Source organism: Lepisma saccharinum, chromosome 1, assembly GCF_977018435.1.
Source record: "Lepisma saccharinum chromosome 1, izLepSacc3.1, whole genome shotgun sequence".
NCBI classification, from domain to species: Eukaryota; Metazoa; Arthropoda; class Insecta; order Zygentoma; family Lepismatidae; genus Lepisma; species Lepisma saccharinum.
In genome coordinates, this window is record NC_139229.1 from 55,303,425 (window position 1) to 55,324,308 (window position 20,884).

The window sequence follows — 20,884 nt, forward strand, 5'->3', positions numbered from 1 at the left end:
TGCTTTGTTTTATTTCAATCACTTATCGCACAACACTCTTGCTACCTTGCGTTCTGACGTCAGCAGACTGAAGTTTATTTTTAGGCTAAAGGCCTATGTTGTTATCCATATCATTAAAATTTCAGTAACCACCAAACGTCTCTAATTCCCTTATTTTCGTATTTTCCACATTCATACTTACGTATTCTCCATACTAGTACCTAGATATTTTGCTATGAAGAAGGTCGCAACACTGCATAACCACTGATCATGGACTACGCTAGTCAAGATTTCTCCGCCATATCGCGTGTAACGCAAGCAAAAGCGAAGAAAATAAAAATACTCCATATTTCGAAAATTGAGATTATTTGCCTGCAAAAAACGAAACGCGAAATAGAAGAATCCTTACGAATGCAGAATATGTAAGTATCAATGTGAAAAATACGAAAATAAGGGAATTAGAGACGTTTGGTAGTTACCGAAATTTTAATAAAATGATAATCGCAAAGAGGGGGATCCGCATTTCCCCCACTTCGACTACTTCCTTCGAAGACGGCGATGTTGGATTTAACTTTCCGAAAATAGTTAACGAAATAATTTTCAAAATTTAAAGTTTCATTTGTTTACGGACAAACGAAGGATGATAATCGCTTCTTTTGCAAAGAATGACGGGAAATATGCATGCAGAACATAGTGCAGGTAATATATGAAGCGAAATGTTTTAAGTTGTAGTATATGTTACGAAAAATCCATCAATCATTTACTGAAAATAAAATCACATTTTGTTTCTAATATGTCCGTACCTGAAACGCTGTCGGTAACATACTTTAGTGATGGAACAGTGTGTTAACTTTCCTGGATGTTCGTCAGAAGTAAGAATTTTCATTTTATGCAAGCAAAAATGACTTGGTAAAAGTTGAGACAAGAGTTCATAAAGTTACTTGTGCATTTTGAAATAACTTATAAGAAAATACTGGACAGTAGTCGATTCTTGTCAGATATAGTTCATGGAGAACTAAAGTATCGATTGATGTTCAGGATGAAAAAACCTTCGGTGTTAGTGGGACATGACCTAATAAATGTTAGGTGTAATCAGTGAGTAGTATTTGCAATATTTCGATGAAGAAGTAAAGTTATATCCTACTTGGCCTTTACCATGCAAATCTTGTTTTACGCATACAGCAATATTGCCACATGCTTGTTTTATCCGCATACAAAAACAATTCCCGTAACTTTCTCTCGATTTTCTCCTGCATTCTCAATTTTTGTAGTTTGAATGGGAGGAAAATTGTTTCTATTTTTAACAGACATTTCCCACGAATGATCACAGTCTGTTATGTGTAGAGTCGGTATGGCCAGCAACAGAAAAAAATATATTATCGGAGCAATTTTACAATACCGAATAATTCGCCGATTTCGTTCATATTTCGCATATTCAATAATTTAGGACTCCTAATCCCGAATCTGCAGTTAATATTTGGCGGTCACGTGTAGAATTTCGAAAAGAAGGGGGTCCATGATCGCAACTGACAATGCACGATTGCTCATTATTTACTGGAAGATTTTCTGTTTCCAATACTTAAAAAACGAAATATACATTCCTGATATTACTACGACCCCAAATTTTAACTATATTTGCCTAACCTTACCGTGAATGGTTTGTCGGGCTATATGTGAATGGTTTTTGGGGCTATGCCTGAATGGTTTGTGGGGCACCATAAAGAAATGTCAGTTTCGTAGCACTTGAGCAACAAATTTACGGCAAATAATGAGCAATCGTGCATTGTTGGTTGCGATCACGCCCCCCCCTTTTTTTGAAAATTCCACATGTGACCTCCAAGTGATTACGAGTCCTAAATTGTTGAGTATGCAAAATATGAACAAAATCGGTGAATTATCCGGTATTGTAAAATCTTGCCATATTATTTCTCATCAACAAAATTATTTATTTTATCCTGTTGTATAATAGCCATTCAGGACCAAACTTTCCATTATAAACCATTGCTGTTTATAATTCGGTAATTATGCGAGGTACTTGTTTACTATCCTTCGGACACATTTATTTATTTTTACAGAAGAAACTACTTACTGTAATAAGTTCCTGTAGCATTGTCGAACATCGGGAAGGTGTTTTGTGTGATGTGGGAATATTTCATAGCTGAAATTCATGCTGTTCGTTGAAAATTAACTCTTCGACGGAGAATAGTGTTTGGCGTGTACACCTTCGTACACCACCACGTGTCGTGACTGTATCATGATGCGTCGTGATTGTGTTTTGTTCATGTTCATTGGGATCCAGTGTTTCGAACTGTCTACGTTTGCAAGGAGAGTTAGAAGGATGACATGTCCTGGATGCGTGGTGAAGTTTGTACCATTTGAGGAGGATCCAGTGGATTTTCTAATTGAACACTGGGTCGTGAAGAAAGGAAACCATTGGCCCTAGCCCCACGAACCATTGGCACGTAGATAGGTTAGTTCTGTTAGGTTAGGAAACATAGTTAAAATTTGGTGTCGTGTTAGTATCAGGATCTAGAAATTGAAAATAATTGCGAACCATTGGCGCTAGCCCCACGAACCATTGGCACGTGGTTAGGTTAGTTCTGTTAGGTTAGGAAACATAGTTAAAATTTGGTGTCATGTTAGTATCGGGATCTAGAAATTGGAAGGTGTACTCGCCATATTGTGTCTCAGGCAAGTGAAAAGGTCTACCAGAAAGACGTACTGGTAATGTGAAAAATTGCAATTAATTTCATCAAAACAACGTTGATACATCTTCAGAAATGTTCCGCGAAGCAGATACGTAAGTACGAATGTCAAAATTTGACGAAACGAAAAAATTAGAGGTGTCCGAAGGATAGTAAATTTTTACCTTCTATGGTGAAGTTTTCAGTTTCCGCGAAAGAAAATACCTCTAAGAACTTCGACAATGCTACAGAAACTGATTTCAGTAAGTAGTTTCTCCTGTAAATTTGAAGAAATCCATTCGGGCGATATCGCATATTTACCTATAATTCTAGAGCGAAGTCTGGTACTTTTTAATAGTCCAGCAGGTGTGTGTGTGTAGACTAAAAATGTCTCTTCTGTAAGAATTTAATCTTGGATGGGTCTCACTAGTGATGAAACTCTAAAGCAGGAGCTGGCTGGCCCCCATGGCGGAGTGGTTAGAACATTGCGCTACGATGCCAGGGGTCCCGGGTTCGAATCCTGGCCTGGGCATGGATGTTTGTGAGTGTCCATTCATCAATTTCATCACTCATCCCCATCTTCGCAAATTAGCCAAAAGTGGCATAAAGGCAAAGTAAAATATAGCAAATCATATTCTAAGGCAGGAAACTTGTTTTCATTAATTAGTGGCATTTCGTATTTTAAACTCAAAATATACACTTGTACCTATATCACCTCACATATAATCACACAAAATTTTGGTATGATTTTACAATACCGGACACTTCCCCAATTTCGTTCATATTTCACATACTCAATAATGTAGGGCTCCCTAATCACGAATCTGCAGTTAAAATTTGGTGCTCGCATGTAGAAATTGTAAAATAACGTGAAGAAGTTGTAAAGTTTTGCTTTGAAAACATCCTTTTAAAATGCCATAATTTCATTAACAATTCGAATAAACACTAATTATGGAGTCCTGATGACGTTCATAAGTACTACATGCTACGAAAATGCACGGGTAGCCCCACGAACCATGCATGGTTAGGTTAGGCTAACATACTTAAAATTTGGGGTCATAGTAAAAAAAGGAATATGTATTTCGTTTTCTAGGTATTCGAAACCCAAAATCTTCCGATAAACATTGCTTTTCTTGAGAAATCGAGGGTGTTGGTTGCTATCACGGAACCTCTTATTTTTGCAAGTTCAACATGTGAGCCCCAAATTTTAACTGCAGATTCGTGATTAGGAGCCATACATTATTGAGTATGCGAATTATGAATGAAATTGGGGAAGTGTCTGGTATTGTAAAATGGCTCCAAAATTTTGTGTAGGCTAATTGAAAATAATAACCTAGAAATTATTTTCAGTAATGTAAAATCCATTAGAGTTATCTGGGTACACATATTAATTTAAGAGGTAAATAATAAATAATATTCTTGAAAGTGCATTTGTAGTTTGTCTGATAGAATAACAGTTATTGGGTGACTGTTCCGATTGTTTTATGACTTTTTTTTAAGCTTCCTTAAAGTAATATGCAATGTCTGGATTTCGAAAAAAGTTATTTATGTTGAAAGAAGCAACTTAAAAATTGCCTTACACGAGCATGCCTGCTTCCCATGGGCAATGTATTTTTCATTGAGAAGTGACTGTAACTATCGTAGATTAGTGGGAATTAATGTAGAAGTAAATCGGAACCTTAGTAGAATGAATTTAGTGACTTTATTTTGATGCTAAGAGAACCAAACCTGACCTGTCTAACCTAACTACTAAAGCATATATTGAACAAAATCTTAAGTAATCGCTAAAACTCCACAGTATGTGTTAACAGAAGTAAATCTAAATCGAATCATGTTAATATTGCATTCGTAGCATGATGAAATCTCAATAAAACAAAAGGAACTTGGGCCAGTTATTGTTTTTCTTGCATATTTGTACAAAACTTCATGTCACTATATTCCTAATATGTGCCAAATTTGAATATTTACTGTTTTAATGCTTCAGAAGGTATTGTGTGTGTGTTCCTTGTATATTTAATTTTAAATGCTACTTTATGAATTTACAAAATGCATTCAGTGATGTATAGTATTGAAGAAATGCTAGTATTGTTTCATTAACTTGTTTCAAATTTGCCTTGTTCAGTTGTTTTCCACTGCTGAATGTGTCACACCCTTGTTACCTTTTGGTGAGTGGTCCTAGATTCATTCCCAACCAGGGCCTAATTTTATATTTTTTTCTTTTCAGGTTCCTGTTAGTAGAAATGAGACAACAAAGGCCTACCACCATTCTTATTGGTGATATGCCATTTATATATATTGGCAAGTGCAGACTTTGTAAGTGAAATATGCCTTCTGTGGTGATCTGAAGAAATCAAGGCATACCTAATATCTGTATCAAGTTTTCTTAATATGCCACTGGAAGATAATCAGCAGGAGAATGGTGTGGAAGGCCCGGCACCAGGTGGCGGAAATGCTGCCAATGGACAACAACCCGCAGGAGGTCCAGCTCCAGCTGCGGACAACAACGGCAACAATACAAATAATAATAATCGTGCTCGCAACAACAACAATAATAATAATCAAAATCCCCTCATCAATGTTCGTGATAGACTTTTCCATGCATTATTTTTCAAAGCTGCCCTTGCCTATGCCCGCACGTTTCCAAGACCAGTTCGGAGATTTCTGGAGTTTGTAGTTCTATTGAAAGTGAGTGCCTTTGATAATTTAATAACATGGTGTTGGCTACAAGTGTGTTAAGTTATGACATTTACATTTTTTGACGTGGTTCTTTAAATACATTCATACATATACAGGGATGTAGTAAACAGTGTTTGAAATCAATAAGCATAAAATTAAATTAAAGATCTATTTTTGGTAACAGTGGTAACCTGTCTGGTTCCTAATTTTTAATGTTCTTTCCTCTCGTTGTTCTTTTCTTCCTATTTCAACTTCATTCATGATTTGTTCTTTCCATTGCTGCCACATTCTTTCTTTTTATCCCGTCTGTCTCTGTACTGTCTTGTAGTTTCTGTGCTCCCACCAGTTTTTTCGTGTTCTTTTCTTCATCACATACAGTAAAACCTCGTTAATCCAAACCCTGATAAACCAGACTTCGCTTAATCCGGACAGGCAAAAGGGGAAAAAAGAGAGCAGAATGTAAGGTTTTAAATGTGCTCTGTAATGGCTAAGAATACGTACATCCAACATCCATGGGAGAACTTCCCAAAAAAAAGGCAGTCAACCACTGATGAAATTCGGTTTCCCGCAGTGTTTCAGGAAGAAACTACATTGACACAGGAATGCCCTTTAAATACATGATAATAAACATGTTTTGTTTTTCTATAAACTGAGTTTTAATGCACTTTTTCTAGTTCTTTTAGGTTATTTCAGTTAACTTTTGCCACCCAAGCGTCTCGAACCAGATGCCCAAATGTAACCCTCACTGTCCCAAGCATCTCGATCGAGACGCTGTGTCAAGGTCGTAGTTTTTACGTTATAACTTTTGGCTAGAATTTCGATTTTATTTTTTTATATTGTTCCTAACACATGTATTTAACAGAAATGGTTTTTTGCATTTTTTTTTTGTCTTCATGAAAATGGAGGGGAAAAGGCAGGAAAAGGTACTTCTCTTTTGCGGCTCTTTTCAACGTCAAATTTTTGCCGACAAAGGAAGACCGGCTTTGTTGTTCTAAAGCAATGCTTTTCACTCCCTCCTGCTATCTGCGTTCGAAGGAAGCTTGTTTATAAGTATCCGATGTCAAAATGAAAGTTTTCCGTGAGTGCGCAAGCAGGGGGTGGGGGAAGGGGAAGACTGGTTGTTGAATCTGCATTGTGAGAATGGAATTTCGAAGCGCGCTGAAGGAAACCTTTGTTTTTTTAGCACAAGTGTCCACAAGTTGCGACAGGGGTTACCCTGCATTGTCTAAAAATAGAATTTCAAGCAGCTGCAAGAATCGGCGCTCATTTTTCACTGTGTTCTAGCTTTTCATCCGTGAATGTTGTGCGTAGGTGTCGTTTTGTGCCCAAGTGCGAGGACATTTTTTGGGTGGTGACAAGTTTTTAAAATAATTTTTGGGGGTTTTCTCCCTTCCCCCTCCATATATACGCCAAATTTGCATTTTGTGCATTTTGACATTTTTTTTCGGGGGAAACACCATTTTTTTAAGAAAAGTAATCCCCCCCATTAGTCTGGATTAACGAGGTTTTACTGTACATATATATCTTTCCTTTGATACCTGTGTGAGAAATCATGGGGTAGGTGGAGATTTTCATTGTCATAACCACAAGTATAAGCAGTTTTTTTAACCGCAGGCATATTGCATGAATGCAAAAATCACAAATGTGCTAAATCTTTCTTTTGAGATAAAGGCATTTGAATTTTCAAGGAAGAGACAGGTTTTACAGTTAGTTAAATGTTCTCATTGGTACAATACGTACCTACTAGACTACTGCATGGAATAACTTTTGCTCGTTCATACTCATTTGTGTCTTCCACAGTCGAGCGTTTATAATGGAATATCATTGTAATGTGACAATAATCGTAGAGACACATGTGTAAAATATCTGTCTTGGCAGTTTCAGCCCACAATCATGTTTCATTTTTATATATCACTGTATTGGTAAGATGGACTGAAGTACATTTTAACATGGGTTCACTTGGGTTTCAATTTCACTGCGTCTTTCACTTCACGATCCATACTTGAAGTCCCAATACAACAGACCAATTACGGTTCTATCTGTACTACTGAGCTTTGTGCATATACTGATCGTTTTGCCAGTTTGACCATTATTTGCTCGAGCGAAAAGCTCTCCATTTTATACGTGATCATCTGTGCAAACTATTTGGTGTGCGACCGAAATAGTCTTGCTGCCTATGGCAGTTTATTATGTCATATAAGTTAGCATAGGAATATATCCACGAAAAGCAATCCGAAACTACTCGGTGAATGAGAGAGTCAAAATTTGTACATTTGTGGTTTTGGCTTTTGTGCAATGATATCTTAATAAGGATAATGCGTCCATGAGCTAAAAATAACTGAAAACGTTCAAAAACATCATCATCTTCGTAAACCATGCAAAGTATTTCGCTTTCTTGAGGGGATACAAAGGGTCAAGGGTACTTTCACCCAAATATGACAAAGTAGGGTCTGAATTACATGCAAGACCTCTTCGATGGATTCACTCGAATTCCAGTGGAGGCACATTACAATGTGGTCCAGTCCCAATTAGCATATCTGAGCATAAAATGGGCTTAAAATAAAAACTCAAATGAATGAACAAAAATTAACTGGAAAAACATTTTAATATAAAACCTTTCTCAGTAAGAAGCTAGTTCAAGAAAAAGTAGAATTTATTTTCATTTCCCAATTGCACTATGTTCAAAACACACTGATATTTTCCAGAATTTGGGTGTATGTTAGAAACCGCCAACAGTATGATTTTTCCTGACTTTTGCAGTTCATTTGAAACATTGACGTTTTCAATAAATTGATGGAAAATCAACCACCTTAAAAATGTGGAAGAATGTTAGTTATATTTCTTGTAATTTTATTACAAGCTGACTATGTTATTTATGTCTTACCTATCAGGGAGACCCAATTTTTGTTAATTTTCTTTGAATAGTCGTTAATGAACTTATTCTTTCTAATAGAAAGTGCAGTTTAGCACTTAAACCTGGTTATTAGAGTTTAAATACCACATAATTCTGGAAAAGTCATGTAATTATTGTGTCAAAATGAGTGTTTTGTATGTTTTCGCTGAAAACCCAACTATAACTCCAGCCACAAATTTGAATTTCCATGTGTCTTGATTGCTGTGTTCATTTTCAATAGGCAGCGAGTTGTTCAGTGCATACTTCACTGCCAAGATAACTGTGTATTAAGTAAAAGCGTGGCAGGCTCCAGCTACATTTCCAGTGTTGCCACACATTCGAGATAAATGAAATTCTTCTTCTTATGGCGCTACAGTCCACTGATGAACCTTGGCCTCCTCTGTGATTTGTCTCCATCTATCTCTACCTTTTGCCACAACTTTCCAATTTCTATACTGGAGCTTCCGAACATCCTCATCCACTCCATCCACCCATCTTAATTTAGGCCTTCCTCGCTTTCTTTGTCCACCTGGGCTATCCAACATCACTCTCTTTGCAGGGTCACTATCACTCATGCGTATCACATGACCTGCCCATCTTAATCTAGCCGCCTTTATTACACCAATAACTGTTGGTTCTTGATATAAGTCGTAGAGCTCCTTATTAAATCGCTTTCTCCATTTTCCAGTCTCACATACTGGTCCCAATATTCTTCGTAATATCTTTCTTTCAAAGGTCTCTACCAGCTGTTCATCTTTCCTTGAACTGGTTCAAGTTTCCGCAGCATAGGTCAATACAGGTCTTATCAGTGTCTTGTAAAGTGTTAACTTAGTTGTTCTGGACAATATGGTGCTCTTAAAATGTCTCTGTAGTCCATAATAGGCCCTATTCGCTGCTATAAGTCGTGCCTTTACTTCCTCCTGTGAATCATTTTCATATGTCACAACAGAACCCAGGTAGATAAAGGCATCCACTCTATCAAAGGTATAATTAGCCATTGTTATGGTCGGTGATGGATTATATCCGTGTGCTTTGCATGCTGCCATGTACTTAGTCTTCCCTTCATTCACCACCAATCCCATCTTCTTTCCTTCCCTTTCTATGGCCAGAAATGCTTCTTCTACTGCATGTAGAGATCTTCCTACTATGTCCACATCATCTGCATATGCAAGTATCTGGATTGACTTATAATATATGGTACCCCTAATTTGCACCCGAGCTTCCCGTATAACCTTCTGTAAGGCAATGTTAAACAACAAACAGGACAGCACATCGCCTTGTCTTAGTCCATTTTCTATTTCAACAGGTTCTGAGAGTTGTCCTCCTACTCTTATCTTACTATTGGAGCCCTCCATAGTTATCCTCACCATTCTTATTAATCCTATTGGAATTCCAAGGTCTTTCATTGCTAGATATAGTTGGGTCCTGTTTATACTATCGTATGCAGATTTAAAATCAAGAAATAGATGGTGCGTTCCTATCCCAAACTCCAGAGTTTTCTCCAGTATTTGCCTTAAGGTGAATATCTGGTTAATTGTAGATTTTCCTGGCCTGAACCCACATTGATATGGTCCAGTGCACTTTTCTACATATGGTAGTAGTCTTTTATATATAATTCTTGCAAATACAGGGTGACAAGAAATAACCCGTACTAATGTTTGTGATCATAAATTTATTAAACCGAAACAATTGAGCAAAACAACACTGAAGAACAATGACATGGGACCTTAGGAACAGGATGTTCAGCCGGTTTCAAAGTGGCCTCCCTGGGCGGCGATACAGAGGTCCAAACGGGCTTTGAAATTTTTGGCGATGGGCCGCAGGTCCTCTGGCGACAATTGGTTCCACTCATGACGCAGCGATTGCTTCAGCGACTCCAAACTGTGGTGGCGTTTAGCACATACCCTTGCCTCCATAATCGACCAGACACTGTAGTCCATTGGGTTGGGATCCGGCAAGTAGGGCGGCCATTCCATCGATGCGATGAAGTCGGGAAAATGGGTTCTGCACCACGCTCGCGTCATTTTCGCCCTGTGGCCCGGACCGGAGTCTTGCTAGAATGTCCATTGTTTATCGCCAAAGTGCTGCTGGGCCCACACAAGGACAACGTTCTCAAGAATGTCACGGTGGTACACTTCTTGGTTGATTTTGACCCCTTGATCCACGAAAACCAGGTGCGTCTTGACGCTTGCGCAATTTCCGCCCCACACCATGACCGACTGTGGATTTTGGCAGTGTTCGACGATGGCTGAGGTAGCAGGAGCCTCTGCAGACCAGGTACTGTCGTTTTGGTGGTTGTGCGCCTGCTCCACGGTGAACAGCTTCTCGTCTCTGAAGAGAATGCCCTCCCATTGCTGACCTGCGGCCCGGCGCTTCAGAAGGCGGCATCTTTTGAGTGGCAGGCGCTTGTTTTCGTCCGTGAGAAGCTGAACTTTTTGGAGCTTGTACACCTTGAGGTTGAGGTTCTTTTTCGCCATTTGCCGCGCTGATTCGCGGTTGATCCCGATCTCACGGGCGACTTTTCTCATGGAGACCCTCGGATTTCGCTGAACTCTCTTTTTGATGATCTTGCGGTTCTGGGACGTGTTGACGGTAGGGTTTCTTCCTCTTCGGGGACGGTCGCCTTCATGGCCGAGCTCCTTGAATCGCCGAACTGCGTCTGAGACTGTCATTTTTGGAACACTCAGCAAACGAACAAGTTCACATTGACACTTTCCTTGACGCCACAGTTCCAAAATTGCACTGCGTTTGGTTGACATTTTGAAACACAAAAAAAGTAATCGTTATGAAGCCGAAACAACAGGTACAGTTACAAAAGACTATGGAGAATCCAATAACACAACAATTATTTGGCTAGGGTACACTACATTCTTGGCAGGATACACCAAACTTTGTACGGGTTATTTCTTGTCACCCTGTACTTTATAGGCAACGTTCAACAATGTAATTCCACGATAGTTTGCACACTCCATCATGTCCCCTTTCTTGTGGATAGGTACTATGATACCCGTCCTCCATTCACTTGGCATCTGTCCCTTTTTCCAGATTATGTTTATTATTTCCTTCAAGCCTCTAATGACACTCTCGCCTCCATGCTTAAGCAGCTCTGCTTGCAAGTTATCTATCCCAGGTGCTTTACTATTTTTCAATATCTTGACTGCCTCCCATACTTCATCTAACTCTGGACTTTCTATGCCCTCTTCTCCTTCCTCTTCTTCATTTAATCCTTCTTCCAGCATATCTGCACTGCCATTCAATACATCATTAAAATGCCTTTCTAAAATTTCACTACTGTCACTAATTATATCATTATTTTCTTGTAGTTTACGGTTATTACAAGCATAAGAAAACAGTTTTTCTTTGTGACGTTTCAGGAGAACACACGCTCCTTTCATCAGACATTTATTTTCATTTTGACTAAAGATACAGTTATAACAATGGTTAGTAATTTTTAAACAAAAAGAATCCGTTATATAATGGACGTTGTCAATGTTACATTGTTGTAATATAGCAACTTAACTGTGAAAAAAAGCAGTCTGTTGTATTTTTATTTGAGATTTTTTAAATTATGAATCCCAAATATCATCAGGTAATTCAAATTCATCATTGTTTTCACACAGTCTCTTGATGTTTTCTGTTACATTAAATTTCAAAGATGGTGGCTTACTCCATTTGTGAAAAAGAAAACTCCATACTGGATCTACATTACCATTTTCATTATTTAATTTATTCCAGTGTTCTTCTGCAATGAACGAAGCTTCCCAGACATTCAACTCTGTGTTTCCCATTAATCTTTTTAAAACCCTTCTCTTTTTAATCAAATGTTTCTCTTCGATGATATGAGTTGACAAACCTGTTCTTGGGTTTAGATTTATAATGTCCAAATCGTGTTCGTGCCATCTTATTGCCATTTTCCTTGCTGTTTGCCCCACATAATCCTTTGAACATGAACAACTTATATTATATATTCCTGTGGTTTCCGCATCTGGTAGAGAGTTTCTCATTTTGAATTCATTAAATGTACATTCCAAACTTTTTGGTGATTTAAAAACAATTTTGAAATCAAAACTTCTGAAAATTTTTGCAATTTTATGTGAGAATCCCTTGTGGAATGGAATGCACACAAATTTCTTTTCAACAGATTTTTCATCTTTGTCTGTATTTCTCTTTTCCTTTAGTTTTCTTGCTACTTGTTTTTTGATTTGGTTTATTCTGTTAGTGTGAAAGCCATTTTCTTTTGCTATATTAAAAAGCCTTTCTTCTTCATTTTTGATATCCTCATTATTAGAACATAGTCTTTGTGCTCTCAGGAAAAAATTTTATAACTGTATCTTTAGTCAAAATGAAAATAAATGTCTGATGAAAGGAGCGTGTGTTCTCCTGAAACGTCACAAAGAAAAACTGTTTTCTTATGCTTGTAATAACCGTAAACTACAAGAAAATAATTCTATAATGCAAGCAATGCGTACATACAAGAAAAACTACTAATTATATCGCCTGTTTCATTTCTACAGACTGTTGTCCTTGGTTTAAAAACATCTTTTGTATTATTTACCAGCTTATACATCTGTCTTACATTCTTCTGCTCATGCAGGCTTTCCAACTGCTTCATCTCTTGCTTCATCCATTCCCTTTTTTTTCCTATGGACTTTCTTCTCAATCCTTCTTTTCTCTTGATATTCATCCCTAGCTCTCCTTGTTGCACTTCTTTGCTGCATCCTCTTATATACATCATTCTTTTCTTTGGTTACATTTTGACATTCCTCATCGAACCACGTTTCTTTCTTTACTGGCTTCAAGTAGTGTTTCAAGTATTTCCTTTGCTACATTACTGATCCTCAGCTTATATCTATCCCACCTCTCATCTACATTTTTCACTTCTGCCGGTTTCATCCCGACGAATCCCTCTTGTAGTTTACTTCTGTACCTCTCAACCACCGTTGGATTTCTTAACTGCGTGACATTAAATTTAATCAGGCTAGTCGCCTTCATTTTTCGGCTATTAGATATTCTTGCTCTAATCCTTCCCATAATCAAATAATGGTCGGAATCGATATTAGCCCCTCTAAAAGATCTAACATCAATGATATCTGATCTATGTCTACAATCTATCAGTATGTGGTCAATTTGATTGTAAGTTTTTCCATCCGGGGCTCTCCATGTTATTTTATGAATATCCTTGTGCTGGAACAGAGTTGTTGTTATTACTTGATTCCGAGATGCTGCAAACATTATTAGCCTCATACCGTTGTTATTTGTTACTTTATGCATACTTTGTTTACCAATTGTTGGTTGATACACGTCTTCAATGCCTATCTGGGCATTAAAGTCTCCAATTACTATTTTTATGTCATTTTTTGGGCAATCATCAAATGCTTTCTCTAACGCATCATAGAAATCATCTTTTACATCATCTGTGGATACTTCCGTGGGTGCATGTGCATTGATTATACTGTAATTAAAGAACTCTCCTCTAACTCTTAATGTCGATAATCTTGAACTTATAGCTTTAAATCCTATCACTAGATGTTTTAGCTGTTTATGCATTATAAACCCAGTTCCTAGCATATGCAGCCTTTCATCACAGCTATAGAAGACAGTTGCTTCTCTCTTTTCCAAAACTCCTTTTCCGATCCAACGTACTTCTTGCAATGCCACTATCGCAGGCTTATAATTATTTAGTTGATCCAGCAACATCCTCAATGCACCTGCCCTATACAAAGATAGCACATTCCAGCTCCCTACATATAGATCCCTTCCCTTTCCATAATTCGCTTGTCCATTGTTCACGCCAGTCCGTCGTCGGTAGATCTGTCCGGCTACATTTCTTTGAGGTCTCGTAACGTGGTTCCTTTTGTGGGATGGGGTTGTCGGCGCCACGCCCAACCCCCATTCTTGGAGGACCAGGATTTGTTTAGGGTTTACTCCCGTAGGGCAGCTGGCTTCACTATGCCTTACGAGTCTGCCCCACCCTTGGTTTTCTGTCAGGGTATCCTTCCCTTAGCCTTTGGGGATCACTCCCCTCCCTGCAAGGCAGCAGATAAATGAAATAGTTAACCATATGTATGGAAATGTATTTTTTCTCTTTAAGTGTAAGAAACACACATTAACAGATTTAATTTAAATCATGCTTAACTAAAGAATTTGCATTGCTATTTAAAATATCAATCTTGTATTTCATATGTTAGTTTAATAATGTTACTATTAATAATTTTATTTACTTACAGGCGTTAACTGCATTTTTTGTTCTTGCCTACATCCATGTTGTATTTTCACGTACACCTATTAATTGCCTTGACCATATAAAAGACGACTGGCCTCGAGATGGCATTTTGAGGGTAGAAATACTTAGGAATGGTGCCGAAGATTACAGCATAGAAAAATCATATGCTAAAGAGGAAAAACTTAGGCAAAAAGAAATGGAGGATTTAAGTAGTGTTTTAGGAATTCTTGGTGGAGATGGGTAAGGTGCTCTCATTATTTAAGGATTTCTTTTATGTACAGTATATATAATATTATTTTGGCCACTTTATTTATTATGATATTTTTCATAAATAACATTTAATTCAAGTGTTTCCACTTTCTGTGTCTTAACCTTAAGACACTGGTGCTATTTCAGTGCTGTTTCAGGATTTCTATGAACCAGAAATTCCTGGAATTCATTTTTTTTTTGGCACCATAAGTTGTGCGTAAATTGTATGCGAATTTTATTTCGGGAATTAATTTTAGCTGTTGCACTCAAACTAACGGACTAAAATTAAATGGTGTGACTCAACTGTTAGCAGCATATGCAGACGATGTAGACTTATTAGGGGATGATATAAATACAATTAAGAATAATGCTAAAATATTTTTCAAAGCAGCTAAAGAGAGAGGTTTGGAGGTTAGCAAAGAGAAAACTAAATATATGTTTACAGGTCGAAACCAAGTGTTAGGTAATAATCAAAATCTAATTATTGCTAATTATTGGTAACAACTCGTTTGAACCAGTTTCCAAATTCAAGTACTTAGGAGTAATACTAACAAATGAAAATGATATTGAAAAGGAAATGAAAAGCAGGCATTAATTCAAGAAATGCAAGATATTATTAGAATGATTAAATCAAGAAGACTTAGGTGGGCAGACCATGTGGCATGAATGGGAAAGTAAAGAAGAGTTTACAGGATTCTTGTTGGGAAACCTGATGGTAAGAAACCTGTAGGAAGGCCAAGATGAAGATGGAGGGATAACGTTGAGATGGACCTTAAGGAAATCGGTAGGGATGGAAAAGAGTATAAAGATCTTGCTCAGGATAGACAGATGGAAGACCTGTGTTGCTGCAGCCATGAACCTTCGGGTTTAAGAAGGCTAGAGAGTTAGTTAGTTCACTCTTGCTTCAATGAAGTTTATATTATTACTTTGAGAGAGAGACTAGTAGGGGGTTTCACTTTATTGTACATGACCAAGAGAGTGGGACAATTGCTTTTTACTCTTCCTTAGTGAACTTTTATGATTACTTAGATGCCTTGGGGTAATCAGTTTATTTTATATTTGAAGGCGGAGTACTCTTGCCTTTTTATGTGTTAAAACTGGCGATCAGCAATAACGTTTGTAGTAATTAACTATTATTTTGTTAATTTTAGATGACTCTATCAAGGAAGTAAGGGTGAGACCTTTTTTTCGAGCTCCAAAGAGGAGAGAGTTATTGATTACCATTTACTTGTACATCAAGTGCTAGTTTTTGACATCTGTTAGGGGTTTGCAAATTATAAATTATCCACATGTTTACTAAAATGTATAAGGAACCTTCGGCAAATTTTTACGTAAAATGTTAATACAAATTAAGCGTTATTGTTTACCTTCAATTTTTGCTACATTTCCCTCTAAAACGTAGAATTATACTTGAATTCTATTTGGTTCATGGAGTAGCCCTTACTGATCAGGAGAACATCACGTCCACAAGTGTGGTGGCACAAGGCTCCATCGTCTCTGGGAAGGGAGCAAGCACTCACTGGCGACAGTCATTACCTTATATATTTCTTTGAATTTTTATAATGCTTGTCAACAATATACCAAAAGTCGTTTTATTTTTTACTTTTTGGTGTCATTTCCCCCCCAAATGAACATTTTAAATTTAGCACTTTTCTGCAAAATGTATCTACATAATAGCTTCATTGTGCTTTTAAACTAGTATTTTAATTTGTATAGTCACATGATCTATGGCCGTTCATGACAGTTTCATACATTAGAAACTATTTTGAGGAAATTATTTTCCATTACATCTCGTTTGACAGATACCACCAGTGTTACGGATCCCATGTGTTGGTAGGTGCATATTCGATCTCCAACAAAACTGCGCCACTTTGCTTCATAACACAAAAGGTTTCTCGCATGAGAAATATCGATGTTATTGTTCCTGTGTGCACTCCATCTCTGCTTAAAAGATGCCACTTTGCTCTGTAACATAAAAGGTATCTTGTGCGAGAAATACTGGTGTTAAGGTAGGTGCATACTCGATCTCCTGTCATAGCTCCGTCACTGTGCTTGGTGATGTAACGTGGAGGGTAATTCCTGTTGACCGACAGGCAGCAAGATGGAGGTAGAGCAAAATTACATTACACAATTAACGTTACACAATTTACATTACACAAATGTCAGTTGAATAGGTATATTGAAGTTAGTGATACAAGAATCCCCCTCGCACGATTCACTTTAGAGGAGGGTTGAGAATGCGTAAAAGGATAAGCACCTTAACGGGGCAAGTACTTATCTCTGGTCCCTGGGTCCTCAGCACTGGAACGGGTGGCTGAATGCTGGTCCCGTTGGCTGACCTGAGGTATCTTGTCCCCAGACGGGCCTTGGCTTGGACCCCATGGCTTCTGGTGACCCTTTAGAGGAATCGTTTATCTCCGTGGCCTCGACATAGACCTCGTGACCTATTTATCGACTCCTGGTGGTCTCCATGTGTTCTCCTTCTGATGCAGGGTGTTTTCCTGTTTACTCCTTTTATAGTGCTCTCAGGAGTTGGGCAGTGTGTAAGATAGATTCTGGGTATGGCTGGTAATGATATAGTTATTGATAAATTTATTAATTTTCTTCTTCAAACTGTATCTTTTTTATATCTGATTGGTACACTATTAATACCATTAAAAATTATATTTTGTTGGTATTGATAAAGTTTCCCACCACTGTAATAGTAGTACTAATGTGAGCGTATATTTTTAGTGATGAGACACATTAATCGGTACTCTATTGGTATTGGCCAATATAGACATATCGGTAATTTTACCGATCTATCTATAATTATCTTACAATTGAGTCAATATTCTGCCACTTTGCTATTTTTTATGGATATAATCTGCATTATGCACTTTATAAAAATAAATGTCTGAATGTGCAGCTTTTTTTGCATTGCAAATGCTTGGTTCATTTGGTAACATACATTTATTAAGAAGGTCAAAGAACCATTTGGAATTTTATATCGTATCGGTTATTGGTATCAGTAAATTTTATATTGGTACTTTATTGGTATCGGACAAAATTTCAATCAGCCCAACCCTAATATTTTTCAATTTTTATATTTATAGGTTTGTTGATATCGAGCCGTCAGCTGTTGAAGAGGTAACCCAAGAGACTGATAGTTCCCATGTTAATGTAGAGGATGGATTGGATAACCAAACACTTGACAAAAAGATACTTACAACGGAAATAGGAAATGGAATTTTAGAAGGGCTCTCAATATCTGGTGAAAAAGTACCCACTTCTGTCGGATTAAAAAATGTAACCGAAGGTATGCTTGTACTAATATCATTTGTGCTGTGTACAGTTAGAAAAATATACTGTTGTTGTCAAATGGTTGAATTCCACCAAGATAACCTACTATTTTGTATCTAGGGTTGTGCAAGACCAAAGTTTGATACCAATTAAATACCGATATCAACTTGATATATCACATATCGAAAATATCAATGTTGATATTGATAATATTGATGATGCTGACAATATTGATATCAATGTTACCAACATATCTAAATGTTTCAGTCCGACATTTGAGTTTTGATTTAAACTAGGGGAAGCAGAGAATCGTGTTGTTCTTTGAATAGGCCCAAATGAAAATAGGAGTTCAACAACACAATCAAGTTGTTCACTTTGTAGTCAACACAGTAACAATCACATTGAATGTCAGTAAAATTGTTACAACCCAGAAATGTCTTTCACTGTACAACGTATTTAAGTCGAGCACAAAGTTGTTTATGAGGCCAATTTTGACACATCGCAGGGACAATACTTGGGAGGTGAATAATGTAAGATACGTGTATGTACAGGGTAAGTCAAAATGATGGACCTGATTACAGAAATTTATTCTGTAAAATCGAATAAACATATGTTATTGTGAGACATGCGCTTCGAAAGGTTAACTTTCAAAGTTTAGTTTCCACACAGTGTTTCCATTTTCTACCGCTAGGAGTCAGCAGCGAGCAGGAAAATGGCGTTGACTGGAGAACAGAGATCTTTCTGTGTGCTTGATTATCATGTGAACTAGTCTGGGATTATTGTGCAACGGCATTTCTGTGCCAAATATCGGAGAGAACCACCTACGGGGAAGGCCATTCGTAAGTAGTATGAACATTTCAGAGATTCGGGCTGCATCTGTAAATGAAAATCGACTGTAGAAGAGACAGTGGAACGATTGGGCACATGTTTCGTGCGGGGTCCACAGAAGTCCACCTACCGGGCAGCGAGAGAACTTCAACTTCCACAGAAAACTGTCTGGCAGGTTCTGAAACGGAAATGTTTACAAATGAAACCCTACCGCTTGCAACTAGTTCAAGCCTTAAAGGACACTGATTATGCTTTGCGCGCATCCTTCTGTGCTGATTTGCTCGCAGTAATGGAAACAGATGGGTACTCTGAGAGAATAAATGTCTGAAATCAGGTCCATCATTTTGACTTACCCTGTATATGGGTCATTCCATGTCAAATTAGGCAGTAGTAGACCCTCATAGTCACCGATTTTGATGAAATTTGATACACAGCTTTGCTTTGCTCCAATACCGATATGTGTGAAAGGATTTTGCTGAAATATGATTATTATGAATTATATGAGGGTTGTTCAATGTGTCATTTTTGAACAATTGAGCTCTTTTCAATTAAGTATATCTTGGGAACAAATGAAGATACAGAAGCGTTCTTGAGCTCGTTGTAAAGAGGAAAGATGGTTGCATATTGTGAGATGATCAAATGTTGAAACTTAGTAAAATTTGAACACACTGTTAAAATTTTCAAATTTCAAGTTTGAACAGCTCAAAACACCCCCCAATCGATTTTTCTCATTTTTGGATTTTTTTAACTACCATCCTTCCTCTTCATTCTGAGAAACTTTTATCAAGGTGTTTTTTGATATAAGGGAGAAAAATGAGATTGAAATTTGTCCTGCATCAGCAATGAACTGAGCTGCAGCATCCTATGATGAGACTTTTCATTTGTGTCGTGCTAAAGCTATACATACTTACTGTTCAGGGACAGATGATATTCCACTTAATAAGTAGCTTTATTTTGTCCTGTTATTTCTAATTTATACATTACTGTTTTCATATTTTTAGCCACATTTGTGGGGACGAGATGTGGGAGTGTTGTGAAAAGTTCTGTGTTAACCAAAAGAATGAAGGGGGAAAAACAATGAATGTTTGAGTGAAACAATGAATCATTACTTACAATAATTTATGAGAAAAACTGTGAGTTAGAAGCAGTGGCGGCAATTAGGGGGACTTGGGGGCAATTACTCCAAATGTTTGCCACTTTTTTGCCTCGTGCTATGGTCTCTTAAAGCGAAGTCTTGTCTAATAAGAGAATTAACTGCCCTCTTCCCCCATCCCTAAGGTTTGCACCCAATCGCAGCTTCTAGTTAGCAGTCTTAAATATTCCCGAATCAAACGATAGTATTATATATATTGTAATATTGGGTAATGTTTGTTATAACCTGCCGCAAAATTAGTTTGGTATTGACGCTTGTGAAGCACATGGAGAAACTGGGTCTACGTCACTGCGGGAAGGTGGGTTGCTGGCATGCGAGCCAATCAAAATCTTCCCAGTGCTTCACCCAAGCCCTGGTTACTTAGCAACAGAAAACGTTTATCATGGTGTTGCCGCTTATCGGGCGATTGTTCCTGCGATCAGTTTTCATGTTGTTGGGAGAGGACGTGTTGTTTGTTTGTTGCGTTGCTGTGATATTTTAACTGGTCCATTTGTTTAGTGTGTCATGTGCTTGTGTGAAGAATGTCAAACACAGGAGACAATACTCGAGATGACAATGGGCCTCCCCAATGGCTCAGTGGTAGTGTCGTCGCCTTGTAATCAAGGGGTTCCGGGTTTGATACCCGGTGGAGGCACATAGGTTCGAATCCCACTTTAAACTGTAGGTCCAGTCCCAATTAGCCTTACTGTGCATAAAGTGGACTTAAAACACCAGCTCAAACCAATTCGAGATGACTGTACCAACGAGGTCATGACGCATGACAAATTTAGATACCTTTCAGCAAGACACTATTCGTCGCCATATTTACTCTTATTATAAGAGGAAAGATCATCCCACTGTTGGGAAACTGCACGTTTCGTTGAAAGATTCGAGACTTTTTCAAGGTGGGGAAACATCTTTAAGGACAGTCATAAAAT

The 20,884-nt window shown here is 37.7% G+C and overlaps 1 protein-coding gene across 4 annotated transcripts in view; it reads left to right on the plus strand.

Annotated features, from left to right (window-relative positions):
• Positions 1–600: 600 nt before the first annotated feature.
• LOC145995342 (membralin) overlaps positions 601–20,884 on the plus strand; it is a 264,860-nt gene continuing 244,576 nt past the window's right edge. For 2 of the 4 annotated variants that reach the window (XM_083131956.1, XM_083131967.1), the window contains exons 1-4: positions 601–678; positions 4,888–5,348; positions 14,460–14,695; positions 17,800–18,002. In XM_083131956.1, the coding sequence (XP_082988082.1) occupies positions 5,052–5,348; positions 14,460–14,695; positions 17,800–18,002 (736 nt within the window). In that variant the 5' untranslated portion in view covers positions 601–678; positions 4,888–5,051. The other 2 variants (XM_083131960.1, XM_083131964.1) reach the window with 2 other exon arrangements.